This window comes from Mesocricetus auratus, unplaced genomic scaffold, assembly GCF_017639785.1.
Source record: "Mesocricetus auratus isolate SY011 unplaced genomic scaffold, BCM_Maur_2.0 Super-Scaffold_100676, whole genome shotgun sequence".
Taxonomy (NCBI): domain Eukaryota; kingdom Metazoa; phylum Chordata; class Mammalia; order Rodentia; family Cricetidae; genus Mesocricetus; species Mesocricetus auratus.
Window position 1 is genome coordinate 178203543 of NW_024429266.1, and position 20660 is coordinate 178224202.

The 20660-nt window shown below is 39.8% G+C and overlaps 1 protein-coding gene across 2 annotated transcripts in view; it reads right to left on the bottom strand.

Annotated features, from left to right (window-relative positions):
• Positions 1-11198: 11198 nt before the first annotated feature.
• The window catches only part of Csgalnact2 (chondroitin sulfate N-acetylgalactosaminyltransferase 2), a 33553-nt gene continuing 24091 nt past the window's right edge, over positions 11199-20660 (bottom strand). For both annotated transcript variants that reach the window (XM_040739147.1, XM_040739146.1), the window contains exons 7-8: positions 16074-16155; positions 11199-13135 (exon numbers count right to left, since the gene is read on the bottom strand). In XM_040739147.1, coding sequence (XP_040595081.1) covers positions 12843-13135; positions 16074-16155 — 375 coding nt within the window. In that variant the 3' untranslated portion in view covers positions 11199-12842. The remainder of the gene's footprint in view (positions 13136-16073; positions 16156-20660) is intronic.

The following is a 20660-nucleotide window of genomic DNA, read 5'->3' on the forward strand; positions in this document are numbered from 1 at the left end:
AGATTAGTAACCGTATATGCAAAACACTAAATACAAAATCCTGAAATATGCAAAGGCTCAAAAACAAGGAACCATGTAAACAAATGTTCTAATCAAAAAATGCGTAACGGATATGAACAGAGAGTACTTAAAAGAGGAAATAAAAATGGCCAAGAAATACCTTAAAAAGCATTTAGCATCCTTAGCAATCAGGGAAATGCAAATTAAAACTACTTTGAAGTTTTATTTTGCCCTAGTTGGAATGGCTAAGATTAAGAAAATACCTGACAACAAATGTTGGTGAGGTTGTAGGCAAAGGGGAACCACTGGTGGAATTGAAAACTGGTGTGGGCACTATGAAAATCAGTGTGGAGAATTAACCAAATACTGAACATAAATACAGCTTAACATATGACCCATATGGATCACTTCTTGGCATATGTCCAAAGGACAGACTTACTGCACAGTTACTTGTTTGGCTGTGCTCACTGTTGCTCTGTTCACATTAGCTAGGAAATGGAAACAACTTAAAAGAACCAGACCCTCACTCAGCTCCCTCCTTGACAGGCTGCAGAAAAGACCCAGCAAGACAGCTGACCTTACCTAACCTCCTAGTCAGTGGGAAGTTGGATACCCTCCATGTGACAAGGAACCAATCAGAAGTTAGCTGGTGGGCTCTGGATCTGCTTTACAGTAAAAGCGGTGTAGCAGTGTCATGCAGAGCATAGCAACTGCCCTGGGAAGATTGGCCCGTCAACACAAGACAGGTCATCCAAGCCTTGAAGTGCACCAATCCTAGACACTCCCCTTACACACCCCAATAAATTCCCCTGCCTCATTGCTCCCCCCCAGTCCTTCTCACAGCACCTGCCATGATGGACAGATGGAGGGCCCAAGTTCAGACAGTTAACTCATTACACAATAAAGGACTCTTTGCATTGGGATGGGTCTCCTGGTGATTTGGTGGTTCAGAATTTGGGCACAAGAGTGGTACATATATGCAGTGGGATTCTATGAAGTAAAGAAAAGCAAAATCATGAAATGTGCAGGTAAATGAATGCAACTGGGAAATACTTTACTGAACCAAGTAACCCAGGCTCAAAGAGACAAATGTCACACCTTGTCTCTTTCTTGTGGGCTCTAGTTCTGAAGTTTTAGCTTGAAATACATGACTGGAAGCAAACAAGGAAGTCAGGAAAATGATGTGGGATAATGCTCTTGTACACTGTAAAGATTTGTCACTCCTATTGGTTTAATAAAATGCTGATTGTCTAGTAGCCAGGCAGGAAGTATAGGCAGCACTAACAGACTGGGAGAATTCTGGGAAGAGGAAGGCAGAGACAGTCGCAGCCAAATGCAGAGGAAGCAAGACGAGAATGCCTTACTGAGAAAAGGTACCGAGCCATGTGGCTAAACACAGATAAGAATTAATTAAGTTGTAATTTAAGTTGTAAGAGTTTGTTAGTAATAAACCTGAGCAATAGGTCAAACAGTTTATAATTAATATAAGTCTCTGTGTGTTTATTTGGGACTGGATGACTGCGGGACTGGGCAGGACAGAAACTTACGTCTACAGGAAAGTAGGAAGTGATGAGAGGCAGCAGCTTTAGAGGGGATCAGACTAGGGCATAGGTGCTGGGAAGGATGGAAGAGGAACATGGGGAGGGGCTTAACTGGGGAGAAGGGAGAGTAACACAAAAGGAGGAGGAGGAAGGAGAAGCAAATGTCACTAGGGAAGTTTGAAAAAGCCACAGGAAAACATGGCTTAATAACTATGATTTCATAATCTTTAAAATAAACATAGAATGTGCATGCGTGTGTGTGTGTGTGTGTGTGTGTGTGCACGCGCGCGAGCGTGCGCACCATCCCCCTTTCAATGGAGTCACACCACGCTAGGTGACAATACTTCTAAGAGTTACAGACTAGGGCTGGAGAGATGGCTCAGCAGTTAAAAGCACTGGCAGCTCTTGCAGGACCAGGGTTTTATTCCGGAACCCACATGGTGGCTCACAACCCTTTGTGACTCCTTTTCCAGGGGATCCTATGTCCTCCTCTGGCCTCTGCAGACGCTATATGCATGATGTGCACAGACATTCATGAAACCAAAACACTTACACATGTAAAATAATAAAGTAAAAATTTAAAAAGCCATAGATTAGTAAAAACCCCACTACCAGGCAAAGGAGACCTCCCTTCCAGCTGTTGGTCAGGGGGTCCAAGGAACTGCTGAAACACTACAGGCTGTTGCCACTGCCTTTGGTTGTCTCGCAGAACTTGAATGTAAGACCCTGCTGTTGAAGACACTACATACTTTGGATACAGGACTTAGAGGAACTGAGCCACAACTGCCCTGGAAACCTCCTCCTTGAGAACTAGCTCTACCAGAATCTGAAGGTGCTGTGTAGCTGTGGATGGAGAAAAGCAATTAACAGTCTTACTTAGCTGTAAAGACTGTAAGCCATGACAATGACTAGCCTGGCAAGATCCCCAGTGGTTTATTAGGGGCACTTATATCTTGGGGTAACCAACAGTTATCTAATTGGACTTAAGGCCTACTCAACAGGTGGGAATTTGTGCACTATAAATCCAGCCAACTACCCGTGGCTGGAGAAGTCATTGACCCTAGAGGAGAACCTACTATTGTCGTTTTCCTACAGCAATATAGTTTCTAACTGCATTCTAAATGCTCACCCTTCTCCCCACAGAGAAGTGTAGCTCTCATTCCTCACCAAAGCCTCTGCTTCTCTGTAGCTGACTTCCACAACTGCAGAGACCCACGGCTGGTCAAAATGCAGAGAATAAATGGTCATGGGGAGACCAGCCCCAACAGACACATCTACAATGCAACCCCTACTTCTAACTCTCAGGAAAATCACAAAAGACGTGTTGGAAAGACTGTACCAGCTAAAGGATCAGACACCAGCTGTCACTGCCTGCCTGCCCTTGAAGGATGATGTCTCTGGGAAGCACACCAGGTGTGAGGAGAGCCTGTCAAATTGATGTCACAGGAATTTCTGTGAGCCAGGCCCAAGCGCCCTCCCAAGGAGGGCCACGTTCTGGGTGTGGGAATGCCAGGAGAACCTGGAGTGTGGAAACACACTGTAGGAAACACTTAAAGAGAATGATTAGTTGTAAGACAATACCCCAATCTAAGCATAGGAAAAACGGGGTCACCCTTGAGCCGACCTCACGCTTTCAGGCAAGAAAGAGTTCAGGTTCCCACATGTTTTCAGGAGAAATCCAGGGAACATCATGGCCTCATCCCCCAAATCCTCCAGATCAGCAGTCTTAACCTTAAGGCTCCTGGTGACCAATATTGATTTTTAATGCCCTCACGTGAGGCTCCTTAGAGTGGAGGGTAAGCTCCCCATTCTCTTAATGGCAGGAGACACAGATAAGAACAAAGTCTAAAACAGACAAAGACAGACTCGAAGAGAAACAGGAAGTGTGTCATTCCTACCTAATGCACCAGGGGGTACCAGACAAAGGAAAAGAGAGAAGAAGGAGGGTCCCCATGCTCAGCTTCGAGAGGACCAAGGACATGAAACACGCAAGGGCCAACTCACCGAACAAGTCACGGAAGAGGGGGCGTCCGAAAGGGTGCGGATAGATGAAGCGAAAGTGCACCGTCATAAGATCCGCCAAAGATCAGGGTCCCAAAACACAGTCACGGTGATGGTAAAAAAGAAAAGAATACACCCTGATTCAAGCGGGGTCGAGGCCCACGCCAGCATGGGATCCACAAGCCTCATTTCTAGGCGCCAGATGTTGCTGGTGACCCTGCTCAGACACCCCTTGGGGGAGGGGGTGAGAAGAAGCAGCACCAAGGACACAGGGACTAGGAGTAAGCGAGGAGCACAGCGTGCTACAGACTCATTTATTGAGGAAGCTGGGCCTCCGAAGGTCCCATTGGCTCAGGCGCTGGCTCTGCTGAGCTCTCCTTTTCTCATCGGTGTCTCTGGTCAGGTGTCTTCAGCAGTGTCTGAGCACAGAGGAAGGCTTGGCTCAGGGAGGAAGTGCCCGCGGTGCATGCTCATGCGGGCTGGTCTAGGCACCTGGGCAGGGCGACTGTGGCTTGGGTAGTGTGGCCTGCAGTTTCTCCTACATGGGAGGGATGCTGACTGCTGTGTCCTTTCCAGTTTCTTTCTTCAGTATCTTCCAGTTTTCCTTTAGAAGACTTTCACCCTTTTATTAGAGTCATTCCTAGGTTTTTCTTTTTAACTATTTGAATAGGATTCCCCCATCACCAAATTCTTTTTCTGAAAGTTTTTTATTGTCATATAGAAAAGTTATGGATCGAGTGGGCGGGACCGTCTCAAAGTGAAGCGCCAGACTTCGTTGACTCCCCATTGGAAGCCTTATAACCTCTCTGAGGAGTGGATGCGGGTGTGGTAGGGGGGAAGGTGGGGAGAGCAAGAGGGGGGGAGGGATTGCTAAGCAAAATGAGAAGATTGTTTTAAAATAAAAAAATGCTAAAAAAAGAAAAGCTATGCATCTTTTTGTTTTGTTTTTTGTTTTTTTTTTTTTTTTGAGACAGGGTTTCTCTGTGTCTTTGGATGCTGTCCTGGAACTAGCTCTTGAAGACCAGGCTGGTCTCGAACTCACAGAGATCTGCCTGCCTCTGCCTCCCGAGTGCTGGGATTAAAGGCGTGTGCCACCACTGCCCTGCTTAAGCTATGGATCTTTGTAGGAAAATTTTGTATTTTACCACTTTGCTGAAAATAATAATCATTTTGTGTTTCTATGGGTTTTGTGTGTTAATTCTTCACTTAAAACATCTGTTTTTTGTTTTCTAGAGAGGGGGCATGGAGTTGGATAGTTAGGGAGATGGGGAGGATCTTCAAGGACTTGAGGGAGAAAAACTGATCAGAATATATTGTATGAATTTTTTCAATAAAAAAGAAAAATGATCAGTTCTAGGATGTTTCTGGTAGAGTTTTTAGGACTTTTGAGATTGAGTATATGTATTGTTCTTTTAGGCTCCATGTCATTAATTTCTTCTTTGACTTACCTTCCCTCTCTCTCTCCCTCCTTCCTTCTTTCCGTCTCTCCTTCCTTTCTTCTTCTAGGCCTTTGAAGTGTTTCATTGGGTGATTTAAGGCCTTTCTGACTTCTTCATTTATTTACAGCTCCTTTTCTTTGCATACCAGAGGCCTCCGTCGGCCACTATCAGGTTTGCACCCTGCTTTCCTTCCTGCTCCATTTTAAATTTCTATCTTCTATTTTTTAAGTTTAATAACCCATTGATTTCAGTGGTTCTGTCCATATAATTCTAGACATTGGAGTCATCCGATGGAGTATGACCAACATACTAGGAGCCACAGCCTTAAAGAAAACTATCCCTTCCCCAAAAACCATCAAAGTTCAAGGCTCCTTAACTAGGGTGGGGCTCATGAATTCCTTCCCATTCCATGCTAGAGTGTTGACTGGCTTGCCCTTGTAAAGGCAACTTCAACTGTCTCAGTTCACAGATGTAGAGGTCCTGTCATGCCCATAAGAATGTTTTTGCTCTAGTCACCCCTAACATCTTGCTCATACAACCTTCCTGTCCCTTCTTTCATGATGGTTCCTTGGGGAAGGGTATGGTTGAGTATCCATAGTCACTTTTTCTTTCTCCTTGGGCCAGTTGTGAGTTTCTGCATTAACCACCATTCACAGTATGAAGAAATGTCTCGATGGAATTTGTACTAATCTATGTGCAAAGAGATACGGACTTTTAGGGCAATTTGACAATATATCTATTTAGCAAAGTAATAGTATTAGTTTCACTCTTGAGGTGTGTGAGCTCCCCAACAAGGGTTCTTGGCAAGATTTTCAGTACTAGGCATGTGTTTCTTCCTGTGGAGCAAGCCTTTAACTCAACTGGAAAGTGATTGGTTACCCACATAACATTTATGCCACTATTGTGCCTATATTAGTCAGTTTTCTAACGGGACAGAACTGATAGAGTAGATATGAATATATTAAATGGGGATTTCTTAGATTATATTATATGGTACAGATAGTACAGTAATGGCTATCTCACACTGGAGAGGGGAAGAATATGGTTGTTGTTCAGTCCATGAAGCTAGATGTCTCAGCAGTCATAATCAGATGCTGAAAGCTTGAAAGACTCCTGAAAGCCACCAGTCTTCAGTCCATTGGACTACATTGACCTAAAGAATAAAATTGACAACCACAATTAGCCATCACAGTGCCCATGGGCATGTCTTGCTATGCTGGTAGCTGTTGAGGAAGCTTATAAAATAGGTTTCCACATGGCTTTTTCAAATACTATTAGGAATTACTTCTCCTTTCCTCAACCCCCTCATCTGTCCTACCCTCCGTTCCCCTTCCCACTTAAAGCTCCCACCCCAGTATTTCCATTGTTTTCTTCATATTACTTGCTATATTGCTTAAGATCTTTCTTTCCCCTCTCCACCAGTGATCCCCTTCTAGTTTTATGGACTCTACAGGTTTTTTGAGTTCCCTGTATATTATAGACACTAATACTGTTAGGTATATATCTTCCCCATTCTGTTGACTGTCTTGTCAAGCCATTGCTTCCTTTGCAATAGAGGCCTTTTAATTCCATGAACTCATACTTGTTGATTGTTGGTCTTATTTCTTGGATTTCCGAAGTCCTACTCAGGAAGTCCTTACCCAAGCCTACATTCTGAAGTGGACCCTCTACTCTTTCTTCAGTTTCAGGTCTAACATTTGACCCATTTGGAACTGGTTAGTGTGAAGGGTAAGAGAATATAAGATCAAGTTTCATTCTTCTACACATAGATATCCAGTTTCCCTGCAACACCTAAAGATGATGACTTTTCTCAGCACTGTGTATTCTATCATCCCTAAAGATAATGACTTTTCTCAGCACTGTGTATTCTATCATCCTTGTCAAAAATCAGGTGGCTTTAGGCATAACCTTATAGCTGGGTCTTCTGTTTTCCATTCCTCAGTGATTATCATGTGCTAGAGCCATCAGGTTTTTATTACTAGGTATCTGTGGCATAACTTGAACTCACATTTAGTAATGTTTCTTTTAAGAATTTGGGTGTCCTTATATTTGGGGCATATATATTCAGGACTAAGACTTCATCTTGATGGATTTTCCTGTGATGAATATGAAATGTCCTTCATTATCTCTTGATTACCTTTAGTTTGATGGCTATTTTGTTAGATATTAGGATAACTATACCAGCTTGCTTCTTAGGTTCATTTGACTGGAAAGTCTTTTCCCAACCCTTTGCTGTGAGGTAAAATCTACCTTTGAAGTTGACGTGGGTTTCTTGTATGCAGCAGAAAGATGGATCCTGTTTTCATATCCATTATGCTAACCTGTGTCTTTTTATAGGTGAGTTGAGTTCATTGATATTAAGGGATATTAATAATGTTGATTCCTGTGGTGGTGGTGGTGTGTTTCCCTTTTTTAGGATTTGCTGGTGTGGGATTATCTACTGCCTGTGTTTTTGTGGGTACCACTAATATCCTTGGGTTGGAGTTTTTCTTTTAGTGCTGGGCTGGATTTGTGGATAGCTATTGTTTAAATCTTGTTTTATCATGGAATATTGTGTTTTCTCCATCCATGGTGATAGAGTTTTACTGGGTACAGTAGTCTGAGTTGGCATCCATGGTTTCTTAGTGTCTGCATAACGTCTGTCCAGGACATTCTGGCTTTCAGAGTCTCTATTGAGAAGTGGGGGTATTATTCTGATGGGTCTGCCTTTATATATTACTTGGAAGTTTTCCTTTGCAGCTATTAATATTCCTTTATTCTGTATACTTTGTGTTTTGATTATTATGTGGCAAGGGACTTGTTTTTGGTCTAATCTATTTGGTATTCTGTAAGCTTCTTGTATCTTCATAGGCATTTATGTTGGGAAAGTTTTCTTCTATGATTTTGTTGAATATATTTTCTATGCCTTTGACCTGGTATTCTTTTCCTTCTATCCATATTATTCTTAGATTTGGTCTAAGATTTCCTGGATATTGTCCCAGATTTCCTGGAAGTTTTGTGTCATGACTTTGCTGGCTTTAATGGAGGGAGGTGGGAGGGAGAACTGAGGTTGGAATGTAAAAAATAAATTATAAAATATCAGATTCGGTGATAACTTACATTATTTTATTTTTCAGGATGGTTTTGACTATTTGGGTTTTTTTGTGATTTCTAATGAACTTTAAAGTTCTTCTCTCAGTTTCTATGGATATTGTATTGGAATTTTGATCGGTATGGTATTGAATCTGTGGATTGCTTTCACTAGATAGCTGTAACATGAGTTCTAATAGGTTTAATAATAAAAGCCTAGAGTCAGATATAGGGGAAAATGCTGAGAGATCAGAGATATGAAGGAGCAAAACCACAGTCACCTTACCTACTCAACTTCTCAGCTGAAAAGAGACTGAGCACCTGCCTGTCTCCTGAAGAAGTGCTATGGATACCATCAAAATTGATAAAGATTTGATTTGAACAAGAGAGACTTCTTGGTTAGAAGAGATGATAGTTCATCAAGTAGCATGGCCATTTAATATAAACTAACCTATAAAACTAACAAATTCTTTTCATTTCATCAAAAGAGAGCCTACTCAAAATTAGGGTTGAGGAAGGGTTTTGTTTTTGCCTTTTCAGGAGAATAAAGGCATCCAGCTAAGGAATCTGAAGACCACTGCACAAATGAGACATTTGAAGTAGAAGGATGGAGATGAAGACTCTATAGTTAAACAGTTTTCCTTGTTACTAGATTCAGAAGAGAAATTCACTAAAGAAATATACAGTATATAAGGCTGAGAGACATAAAAAGATAAGTTTTGGTAATGCAAGTTAAAATAGAAAGTGAATTAAGTACAAGCTTTTGGACTCACCAAGTTAGAATAGATATGGAGTGAGTATTTTCTCTGAATTTGTCAATTGTTGATGGACTAGACATTGTTGATGAACTTTTTGCCTGTATATATTGTATGTAGTTATTGTACTTATTTTATATAGTTTTCTTGTATTAGTTGTAACTTTTTAAACATTTTATATAAAAAGGGGAAATGTGGTGATATCTTATGATCTAATAAAGCTTGCCTGAAGATCAGAGTGCAAAGCTAGTCACAACCATAGAGGCCATACAGTGGTGGCACTCACCTTTAATCCCAGCAGGCACACTAGTTAGTCACAGAAGCTGGGCAGTGGTGGTGCATGCCTTTAAGCCCAGCACTAGAGAGGAATTTAAGGTGGGTGGCAATAGGAGAGCAGGGTATTCAGTTTGCAGTCACACTGAGGACAGGATTGCCCTTTTTGGTCTGGGCCTTGGTAGAGGTCAGAACTCTCTAGTGGCTTGGCTGCTTTGCTTCTCTGATCTTTCAGCTTTCCCCCCTAATATCTGTCTCTAGGTTTTTATTATTCATGCTATAGACAACTATCTCCATTATTATCCTGCCAGTCTATGAGCATTAGGGTATTTCTGCCTTCTGGTATCTTCCATTTCTTCAGTGTCTTAAAGTCTTCATGGTAAAAGCCTTTCACATCCTTGGTTGAACTAATTCCAAAATGTTTTTGAGTCTATTGTGAATGGAATTGTTTTCTTTTTCCTCTGTATGTTTGTTGTTGGTATACAGGAAGTCTACTGTTTTTTGTTGTACCTTTGTATCCTGCTTCTTCCATGAATGTTTATCATGGTGTTTTTGGTGGCATCTTCAGGTGGTTTTATGTATAAAATCTTACCTTATGCAAATAAGGATACTTTCCTTTTCTATTTGTATCCCCTTTAACTCATTCTGTTGTCTTATTACTGTAGCTAAGACTTCAAGGCCTACTGTTGAACAAGAGTGCAGAGAATGAATATCTTTGTCTTGTTCTTAATTTTAATGGAAATAGTTCAAGTTTTTCTCCATTTATTATAATATTAACTGTGGGCTTGATGTATATTGCTGTTGCCTTTATTGGGTTGAGGTATGTTTCCTGTGTTTCTAGATTCTTCTGTACTTTTGCCATGAGGGGATAGTGAATTCTGCCGAGGCCTTTTCTGCATCTAATGAGACGATCATTTGGTTTCCATCTTTGAGTGTATTTATGCGGTGAATTACATTTATTGATTTGTGTGTGTTGAACCACCACTGCATCTCTAGGATGAAGCTGATGACCATTTTGAATGATCTTTCAAATTAGTTTGCAAGTCTTTAATAAGAAAATTTGCTCCTAAGTTGACCTAGGGCAATGGTTCTTAACCTTCCTAATGCTGTGACTTTTAATATAGTTCCTCACGTTGTGGTGACCCCAATCATAAAAGTATTTTCATTGCTACTTCATTTCTGTAAATTTGCTACTGCTATGAATCATAATGTAAATATTTGATATGCAAGGGGATGGTCTTAAGGCAACCCTTATTAAAGGGCCGTTTGACCCCAAAGACATTGAGATTCACAAGTGAGAACTGCTGATCTAGGAGATTGTCCTATAATTAATTCTCTTCTTTTTCCTTTTTTTAAAAGAGTCTTTGTCTGTCCTGGGTATCAAGGTAACAAGGCTTTGTAAAAAGAATTCCAAAAAGATTCTTCCTTTTCTATTTTACAGAATAATTTCATGTCTGATACAATTAAGTACTACCAAGGAAACAAAGTAAACTCCCCCAGTGCTGTAAGTTGGTCTACTTTGGAAAGTTAAGTTCAATACACATACAACTAATGATACAGGGATTTACTCCTCTAGAAATTCTGACACACTTACAAGAGCTATGTTTGGTCATTCTCATGATACTGCTGTCTGTAACAGCAAAAGAAAACAGTAAAAAATATGAACAACCAAAAGCTACCAACAGTATAAAAACCTGGAAGCACCACAAATATTATCAATAACATAGTATATTCATAAAATGCTACTCAATAATAAAAATGAATCATTTTGTATATTAACATGGGTGAACTTTAAGAATATAATACCTTATGAAAGTTGGAAAACATATAATAAAATCATATGAATTCAAAAGTTAAACAGTAGAGATACACAGAGTTGGGAAACCTATGAAGAAAAACAACTGACAATTATCACAAAAATCAGATTGTGACCATGACAGAAAGAATGAGGATGTGTACAGTACTAGAAAAGTCACAAAAGGGTCTAGTCACTGGTGCTTGCCCACCAGGCTGTGCATGGGTGCTTGCTTTATTATTCTTAATGTCACAACTGCATACTGCGTACCTTTTTGAACTAAGGATATCTTAAATGAGAAAGACATTAATTTGCCACAGTTTCATTTAACTTTGGTAACAAAATACTTTATTGGTACTATTTAATGTAAAAAATATAGTAATGCTCTCATTGCCTAGCTTCCATCTTCAGATAAAAGCTAGTTTTAAAAAATAGGAGTTAAAGTAAAAATCATTTGATTATCTTAAAACCAAGCCAAAATCCACCTTTGCAAATAATTAAGTTCCCTAATTTCAAATACCATGTTCATGGTCTTCACAATAAATGTGTACAAAGGAGACGCTGGCTTTTCCTATTCTGCACATTATACATCTTAAAAAACCACCTAAACATAATCCCAGCTAGAACCTTCAACAATTAGTTATTATGAAATTGGATTCACTTTAGCACCTAGAAGTTTGGCATTTGTAACATTTGAAAGTGTATGACTTACTGAACAAAAATGACTTTTTCTGAGTTTTCATGGGTTATATACAAATAGTAGGTCCCTTTTAAAAGTCAAGGGTTAAAAAAAATTACGCATGCCTTTTACTTTGTCTAGTAAATGGCCCAATAATAAAATCTCAATGTGATAAATATTATAGTACAGTCTTACTAGAATATAATTTCTTATTCCTCTTACCTCATTAATATAATTTACACTTCAATTAAAATAACATTCAATCTGTACATAATTTTTAAAGTACTCCATAATTCAAATTTCTATGATTACTTTCCTTCCCTTTTCTCAAGTCAGAGTAATCTTATTGTATAACACATTAAACCATTTTTTTCAATGAAACTCCTTCAACTGAAAGTATAGTACAAATGCAAATACAGTTGTGGCAAATATTAACATACTAGAAAATAAATATATATGTATCCATGCTAAATAAGACAATGCAAAACAGACGCCATACAAAACCCACAATAATGTTCATATCTTCTATGCCTCCTCAGGAAGGTCTGATGTATCTGGCTTAGCTATTTTCCTGTATTGTAATAAAATGCTTTGTTCAAATGCTTCCATATTTACTTGTTTGTTCAAAACAATCTACTGCAGTTTTGACTATACATTTTGAACATGATAACATGATGTATTTTCTTTATCATCAAACAGTAGATTCTAAACTATGTCTACTATATCCATTGGCTTAAAGAAGATATTTAGAGGTAAAGCAACAAGAAGTTAAGGGGCTTTGATTTCTGCCTTCTTGGTGGACTGGAGATTCCAGATGTGCCATTTATTCTCTGTGAAAAATATTCTACATGTGATTAACAAAAGCTCTCATTTAAAAACTGAAGTTGAATGATCAACTTAATAGTTAGCAGGTGATATCTGCCTGTACAGCATGATGAACCAATGTTCTATTTCCTATAGATGTGCCAAGCAACCCAACGTCACCCTAGCACACCTGGACCAATCAGAACACAGGTACCAGGCAAACTCTACTTCAAACTATTTTGGAAACAAATACCAAATTTCATTTTGTAGACTGTTTCTACTACATTACTCTCACAAAACTGGCTTTGCATCAAAACACCTTGTGTTTTCTTCTTACATCAAGCTGAACTACAAAAAAAAGTCAGAAAGAACATGAAAAATAAACAGTTTTTTCCTCCACTGGAAGAGGCACAGAATCTGGAATTTGAATTAAGGCTGAATAAACAGTGCTGGTTTGTGGTTCAGACTTTCATGTCTTGAAGGCTGTCACCCAGCGATGTCACTGTTTGTTCTGTACGCCTGTTTGCGAAGATGCATCTCTATTTCTTCCCTGAAGACCATCATTCCCAGGTGGGAGTGAGAAGCCTCGTTCATGGCTTTGGATTGGATGCACATGCGGTACTGCTCAGGCGTCAGCTCATCTGCACAGTGTTTCTCGTGCCAGAGGTGGAAAAGACCAGGGACTGGAGTCCGAATCACAATGAGATCACCATGTAAGTATTTCCGGTAAAGATGAACATCTTCTCCACCCCAACCTTTTACTTCCAAGTCGAATCCACCTGCAGGAACAAAGCTGACACTTCAAGTGTCTGACAGACAGAGCACAGACAAGCATCTTAGTATTAAATGTTCCACTTCAGATGAGATGGCATGGTACAGCACGAAGATGACAGCATAGTAGGATAACTTCCTGTTTGGAAATCCCAGTAACAGCTGACATTTAGACTACCCAAGTTAACATCAGCTGCTGAGAACACTGCCATCACAATAAATATTTAAGAACACTAAGTTCTACAGAAAGTCAAAGGAGAAGGCAATATAAACACATCCCCACCATTAATATACTTTTTCTATCCTTCAAGAAACAGGGTTTTCTTTGTTACAGAAAACTTCCCATAGGGAAAAACAGAAGAAATGGATGAACTTGGAGACAGAAGTTTAAGACTAGGTGCACAGATGGTGTTATATAGGACTGTTCTCTGGGTCACACTGCCACCATTTTCATGAATTCAGCTGAGCCTGTTTGCAAAAGATCACCACAGCTCAACTTGCTGGCTACTGACCTCCCCTCATAGGTGGAGTAGAAATGGTTGTGGGACCCTCACTGCAGTACACAGCTCCCTATGCCAACCAGGGATATACAATTCTGCCCTAACTGCAAGTGGCCTCTGGGAGGGCACAGAAGTACATGGTATAGGGAGGACTTGGTCATGGGGGAGTCTTTATCTATGCTTTGCAGACTTTCCTGTGTGGCTGCTGTGATGTCGCCTGTGCTCTGGCTGTAACCCCATTGGTCTGTAAGTAAGCCTAATGAATTCAATGGTGTGCAGTGGTGGATTGTACCTCAGTTTATCCTTGAGGTCTGTGGAGGACGAGTAAACATTACTTACAAGTTTTTTAGGGAAGGAATTTTAGCAACAGATGGTTTGAAGCTATAGGAACCAACTGAGATTGCTGAAAGAGTTCAGAAGAAAAATAAGACCTAGGTTTAAACACTAAGAAATGCCAAGTTTTAGAGATTAAGCATAAGCAGAGGAAGGTAAATCAGCAAGAGGCTGAGAAGTGAATTTAGGTAAGGGAGAAAACTCTGGAAAAGGTGCCAAGATAATAGCCAGTTGAAGAACGTATTCAAGGAAGAAGTTGCCAGGTGCATGTTACTCAATTAGGGCCTTAAACAATGAAAGAAAAAAGAAACAAAAATATTCAAAGAAACACTGGGCATGGTAGCACTCACCTATAATACCAACACTCATGAGGCAGAGGCAGGGGGGTCTTAAGTTTGAGGCCAGTCTGAGCTACAAGAACCTGTCTCAAAAAGATAAAGGTTGTGCATGGGGTGGAGCCAGGTTCAATCTCCTTACTGAATTAATTAAAGAGAAAAGAGTGTCAGTAGACCTGGTAGCATAAATGTTACAATCTTATTAACAAAATTCTGATGAAGTAGCAAAAGTAGAGGCTAACTGTAGTGGGCAACAATGAGATGGAGATACTTTTAAAATTGGGTTCAAGCTAAACAACTGACTTTTTAAAAATTAATTAATTAATGAGTACTCTGCATGCATGCATGCTTGCAGGCCAGAAGAGGACATCAGATCCCACCAGATGGTTGTGGGTCATATTGTGGGGGTTGGGAATGGAACTTAGGATCTCTGGAAGAGCAGTCACTGAGTCATCTCTCCAGGCCCAACAACTGACTTTTTAAAGAAGCAAGGAAAACAAAAAGTACATGAAGTTATTTGAACAGTTAGAAAACATTCCTAAAAACAAAATTCTTTAAGACCCAGACTTCTAAATGAGATCTATGATTTAATTTCACATTCTCACAGCTAAACCTTGAATACATCATGATGAGTGAAAGAATAAAAGACTATGGAATGTGCAACTGCAATTATGTTAAGTGCTTAGAAGAGGCAAATCAATAGAAGTAGATTAATGGGCTTGGGAATGAGGGAATTGATGGGAAATGGAGAATAATTACTAATGGGTGTAAGGTTTCTTTTAAGGGTGATAAAAGTCTAAATTGATTGGTGATAACTATGCAACTTAGGTAACTGTACATTTTAAGTTGGTAAATTTCACATGTGATCTATAAATCAATACAGTTCTCAAGCCATTCACAATATTGCTATAGTGTACAAAAATCTGTTTTTTGAATGATAGTGAATGTTTACTATTTTATTATGTAAAAAAAATCAGGGAAATAGCATTTGTTTTATCACTGCTTCTTGTTTTTCCATTATTCAAGTATTATAATGATAAAGAGATAAAGTGGAAGGACTTTAAAAAAAACAAATAGCTAATTATAAAAGTAAATTTATTATGGATTAAGAATATCTCAAGATATATCCTATGGCTTCCACTACATTATGGAAATGAAGACACTAAATAATCTGTAGTAATAGGATTCACTTTACTTTTCTTTAACAAACTAGTCTTTGACACTTTTCTGTGAATATGACTGAAACTGAGTGGGAGAAGGAGATTAAGCCGGACCATTTACCACGTCTTTGGGCTAGGGGCAGACAAGTTCTCCAGCTTCCACTTCAGAGATGCGCCCTTCCCCTTCATCTTAATACTGGGATTCTGCATAGAACTTAAACAGAAAAATAAACAGGGCTTCATCTCTAAATGAAAAACGGGAAGCCCTTTAACTAGGTAGTCCACGATTACATGTGGCTATGATACCTATTGACACAACGGGAAAGCTAGAGAGCTCTGGAAGAGCTCGCCAAACAACAAACACAGTAACATGCAGTCAAGTATTTTCTTAACATGTGTGTTCTGTTTTTAAAGAAACTAGTAAATTTAGTTTTTACCTTTATAACCACACTTTTACTAATCCAAGACATTAATTACAAACTTCACTTTACCTTTCATATTTCAGATATAACCTTATAATTTAACCAACAGTACTCAAATCTGATACCTTTTGGGAAAATGCTGTAAGGCCTAGAATAAAGACATCAAGTTCCATCCTTACATGTAATGTATACCTACCAACGGCCAGGAAATCTGATTGATATTGACAAGTCATCCCAAAGCCAAAATCTCTCCAAAAACCAGAGTCCTTTTTATGAACCTTATGTTAAAGAAGAAAAAAATCAAATTAATCTTTAATAACTAGAAGTTTTAATCAATAATTAAACAAGCCATTTACAAAAGATATTTTTTCTGTCGTTTATGTGACTGACAAAGGGTCATATGTACTTATTCTGTTAAAAACTATACCAAACAAATAAATATTCCAATTTGCATGAGCCCAGGATTTTTATCTCTTGCAATTTAACTGAACTCAAGTCCTGTGCAGAGTTCAGGCCAAGGTTACTAATAACAAAACAGCACAGTCCCTGACTTCAAGGGACTCATGATAGGACAAGAGTTAAATGTAACATGATCACCTCTACACACACACCTTATTTGGGTGTTTACCGGCACCCATTTCCCCAGCTTCTTTGGTATAGTTTTGTTTTGGTAATTATTTGGTCCTATACAACCTGTAAGTTTTAGTTTCTCAACAGGACTTAAACACTTTGTACCTGTGAGACAGTTTCACCCCACCCCACTGCTAATAGGTATTAAGACAGAATTGAAACCAACAAGCTAAAAAGGGAGGGTTGTTGGGCACATTAGATCCTCTTACTTACTCTTAGGAATTTGTAGAAAAGACACTTAGTTCTTTTTAGGTGGCATAAGCAAGTGGTCAACAAACTACAGGTCTGGGCTAATAACTCCTGCCTGCCACCTACTTTATAAACAACTTTATCATGACAGGGGAGAGAGAGGAAAGAGAGAAGAGAGAGACAGAGACAGAGACAGAGGAGAGAGAGAGACAGAGAGAGAGAGGAGAGAGACAGAGACAGAGAGAGACACAGAGACAGAGAGAGACAGAGACAGAGAGAAAGAGAGAGAGAGAGAGAGAGAGAGAGAGAGAGAGAGAGAGAGAGAGAGAGAGAGAGAGAGAGAGAGAGAGAGAGATGCGTAGTTACAACTGAATCATTTGGCTTGGAAAGCTGAAGTATCTCCCATCGACTTTTTTTTTTTTGGTTTTTACGAGACAGGGTTTCTCTGTATTGTTTTGGAGACTATCAGTCCAGCCCGGCCTCGAACTCACAGAGATCCGCCTGCCTCTGCCTCCTGAGTGCTGGGATTAAAGGCGTGCACCATCACCGCCCGGCTCCCATCGACTTTTTACAGAGTGTGCCAAAAACTGGTGAAGGGTACAAATAGAGGCTTGGCCCTACCCAATCCTTTCCTGCCATGAGGAAAACCAATATTAAAACAAAGTTGTTGCTGTTGAAGTCCAAGTAGAGAAACACAAAATTAGGGATTTGAAGGAAAATAGCAAACCAATACATATTAATTTCAAAAAGGCCATGCCACATGCCAAGACAAGAGGAAAGCATGACAGAGGAAAGCCTATTCTGTGTAATAGTTTCTTATAAAATACTTCAAGGAGGTAAACTTTGAGCAGGAACCTGGAAGAAATAAGAAGACATCACTGCAAACCAGGCAGACAGCATCCATAGAGCTTTAGTTGAAGAGAGTTCAACAAAGAAAGGGATGACTGTGGTAAGAATACAGTAAGCGAGGTCCTAGGGTGATGCAGAAGAGGCAAAATGCTAGGATTAGAGTTAGGCAACCAGAGCTTGTGAGAGAATGGAGAACTGGATGCATATGTTTTCCAAGTGAAATAGGAAACAAAGGTGACCTGACAGCCCAGGAGCCGAGGCTTGGACTCAGTCATCTAAGGCAGAATGTGTGTGTGGAGTAGGAATGCAGTCAGTCCCCAGGGCCTGGTGGCAGTCATCTGTAGCAAGGTTGAGATTCTGTAAGATAACACTGTACAGAACAGCAGTCAAAGGAGGAGTGAACACAGAAAGTACCTATGGCTTCTCAGGCCCACTAAAGCCGGCCTGGGTAAGGAGAGTTAAAGCAAGGAACCTCATCCAAACTGCAGAGCATTGAGACAGCTTCCCACAGAAATGAAACTAGAAGTTGAGATCTGACCAACAAGGTAACCAAGGTAAAGATGTCCTGGGGGGAAAGAGTTCAGATAAAATGACAGTTCACAAAGGCCTGCAGGTAAGAAGAGATTAGGGAGTAAGACTCAAGGAGAGGTATTGTAGCCAACAGTCTACAAACATATCTTGTAGAAAGCTGTGGAATAAATTTTTTAGGGTCTAAAGAACATACAGTCTGTCATAGATCTTGTATTGTGAAAACAGTCATTGACAATAATAATCAAATGAGTAGGGTGTGTTCTAGTAAACTCTATTATGGACACTAGAATTTCAACTTCATATAATTTTCATGTGATAAAATACTAATTTTAAAACCATTAACATTGTAAATATAATCCTCAATTTGCAGGGTATATAAATTAAGGAAGACACCAGGCATGGTGGTGCACACCTTTAATCCCAGTACTCAGGAGGCACAGGCAGGTGGATCTCTATGAGTTTAAGGCCAGCCTGGTCTGCATAGTGGGTTCCAGGGCCTGGCCTGAACTTCATAGTGATATGTGGTGGTATTTTGTTTATGCTATAACAAATAAAGCTTGCCTAAAGATCAGAGTCCAGAGCTAAGCCACTAGTTAGCTACAGAGACCAGAAAGTGGTGGTGCACACCTTTAATCCCAGCACTCAGGAGACAGAGGCAGATGGATCTCTGTGAGTTTGAGGCCACCCTGGGCTACACAATTGAATCTGTCTAAAAGAGAAACAGAGCTCAAATGCTATCAGTCTAGAGAAAAGGTTTAACTAGTTTTGTTTCATCTTTAAAGTTATTTGGATTTTTAATTCTAGTTGTTAATACTTACTGTATTGCTATATTGCTATATGAACCAGGCAGGCTAACCATAACCTAAATATCTAGCCCCCATAGTCTCAACCCAGGAATGCTAGGTTCACAAAGGGAACTAGCAACATGGAACCCTCCTTGACTGTATGGTATCACACATCTACCATGGATAGCTAAGCCATGACCTTTCCTATTTTCATTTCTTTCTTTTTCTCAGTTTCTACATCTGGTCCAACAACAACGTATCAATTCTGTGCCTAACTAATATCTAAACATCTGTGCAATTAACACCTTTGGCACAGCTATAAGCTCTCCCCACTTCCATCTACTGCAAAAGTCCTACTGGCTGCTTCTTGTCAGAGTTACAGTCTTTCTTCTCTCTAAATGCTGGCACATGTGCCATACATTGCGGATTCCTTCTAGGGGTTCCACACATTCTGTGTGACCTGGCGCAGCACTGTGCCTCCACTGTGCCAGCTGTGCTTCAATCACCCACCCCCTTCCAGCTAAGCATTCCATGACCGTCACAGCCCCATCCCTGAAATGCTCCTTTGACTGAACACAGCACAGAAATCACCTCATCAGTTTTCACAACTTGGTTTGTTTTAATTGTGTTTATTATCTTACTTTATTTTTGTCTTCTCCCAGAATAAAGATCCTTGTGAGCAAGGTAGGTGTTGGGACTCTCAGTGAAAGACAGTGCTTGGCACAGAGCAGTTCCATAATATCAGACGAATTCATACAACAGAGGGAGTCTGTGCGGTGCCTCAGAGTAACCATGGAGCACACTGCCTGAGCCCCAGTACAGTCACAGTGGCACAGCTGTGCTCTCATCTGTTCAAGGGTGTTATGCAAGTATCCATCATAGAGGTCAGGAGGACTAAAGGAGTAACACATAGGCCACATAGAACAGTACCATGCACACAGTAAAGGGCACACAAACATTAGTTGTTATTACTTCTTCGGGCACAGTGATACAGACTTGTGATGCCCAGCACTTGGAAGACTGAGGCTTAAGTCTGAGACCAACCTGGGTTAAACAATAAGTTAAAGGCCAGCCTTAGGTTACAGAGTCAGATGCTGTCTCAAAAAGGAAGGAAGGAAGGAAGGAAGGAAGGAAGGAAGGAAGGACAAAAATAGAAAAATTCTGAAACAACAAAAACAAAAGTCATCTGGAAATATACCCACATCACATGTCTTGGTTTTTTGTTTGTATTTATTTATTTATTTATTTATTTATTTATTTATTTATTTGAAATAGGGTTTCTCTGTGTAACTGCCCTAACTGTACTGGAACTTGTTTTGCAGACCATTCTGGCCTTGAACTCACAGAGATTCACCTGCCTCTGTCTCCCAAGCTCTGGGATTAAAGGTGTGCATCGCCACTGCCTGGCTACATGTCTCAGTATTTAATGTTCCATTTCGTCTATACTTATACTTTGTATTTATTTACATTCTGTGCCCTCCTCTTGTATATAATACTACAGTGACCACTATTAAATTTCTTACTAGCATTTTGCTTGTGTTTAATGTTGTCCATTTATGCATACTGCTGTTCTAGGCTCTGAATCTCTGCTCAGCAGAGACCCCAGGGGAGAGATTCCTGAGAGCAGAGATGGATCTGAGAGCTGGCCTATGCTCCCATTCACTCCCATGGCTGTGATTTTATATATATATATATATATATATATATATATATATATATATATATATATAAAATTGCCAGGATTTTTAAAAATTAGAATCAAGCTTATTTTACATATCAATACCAGTTCCCTCTCCCTC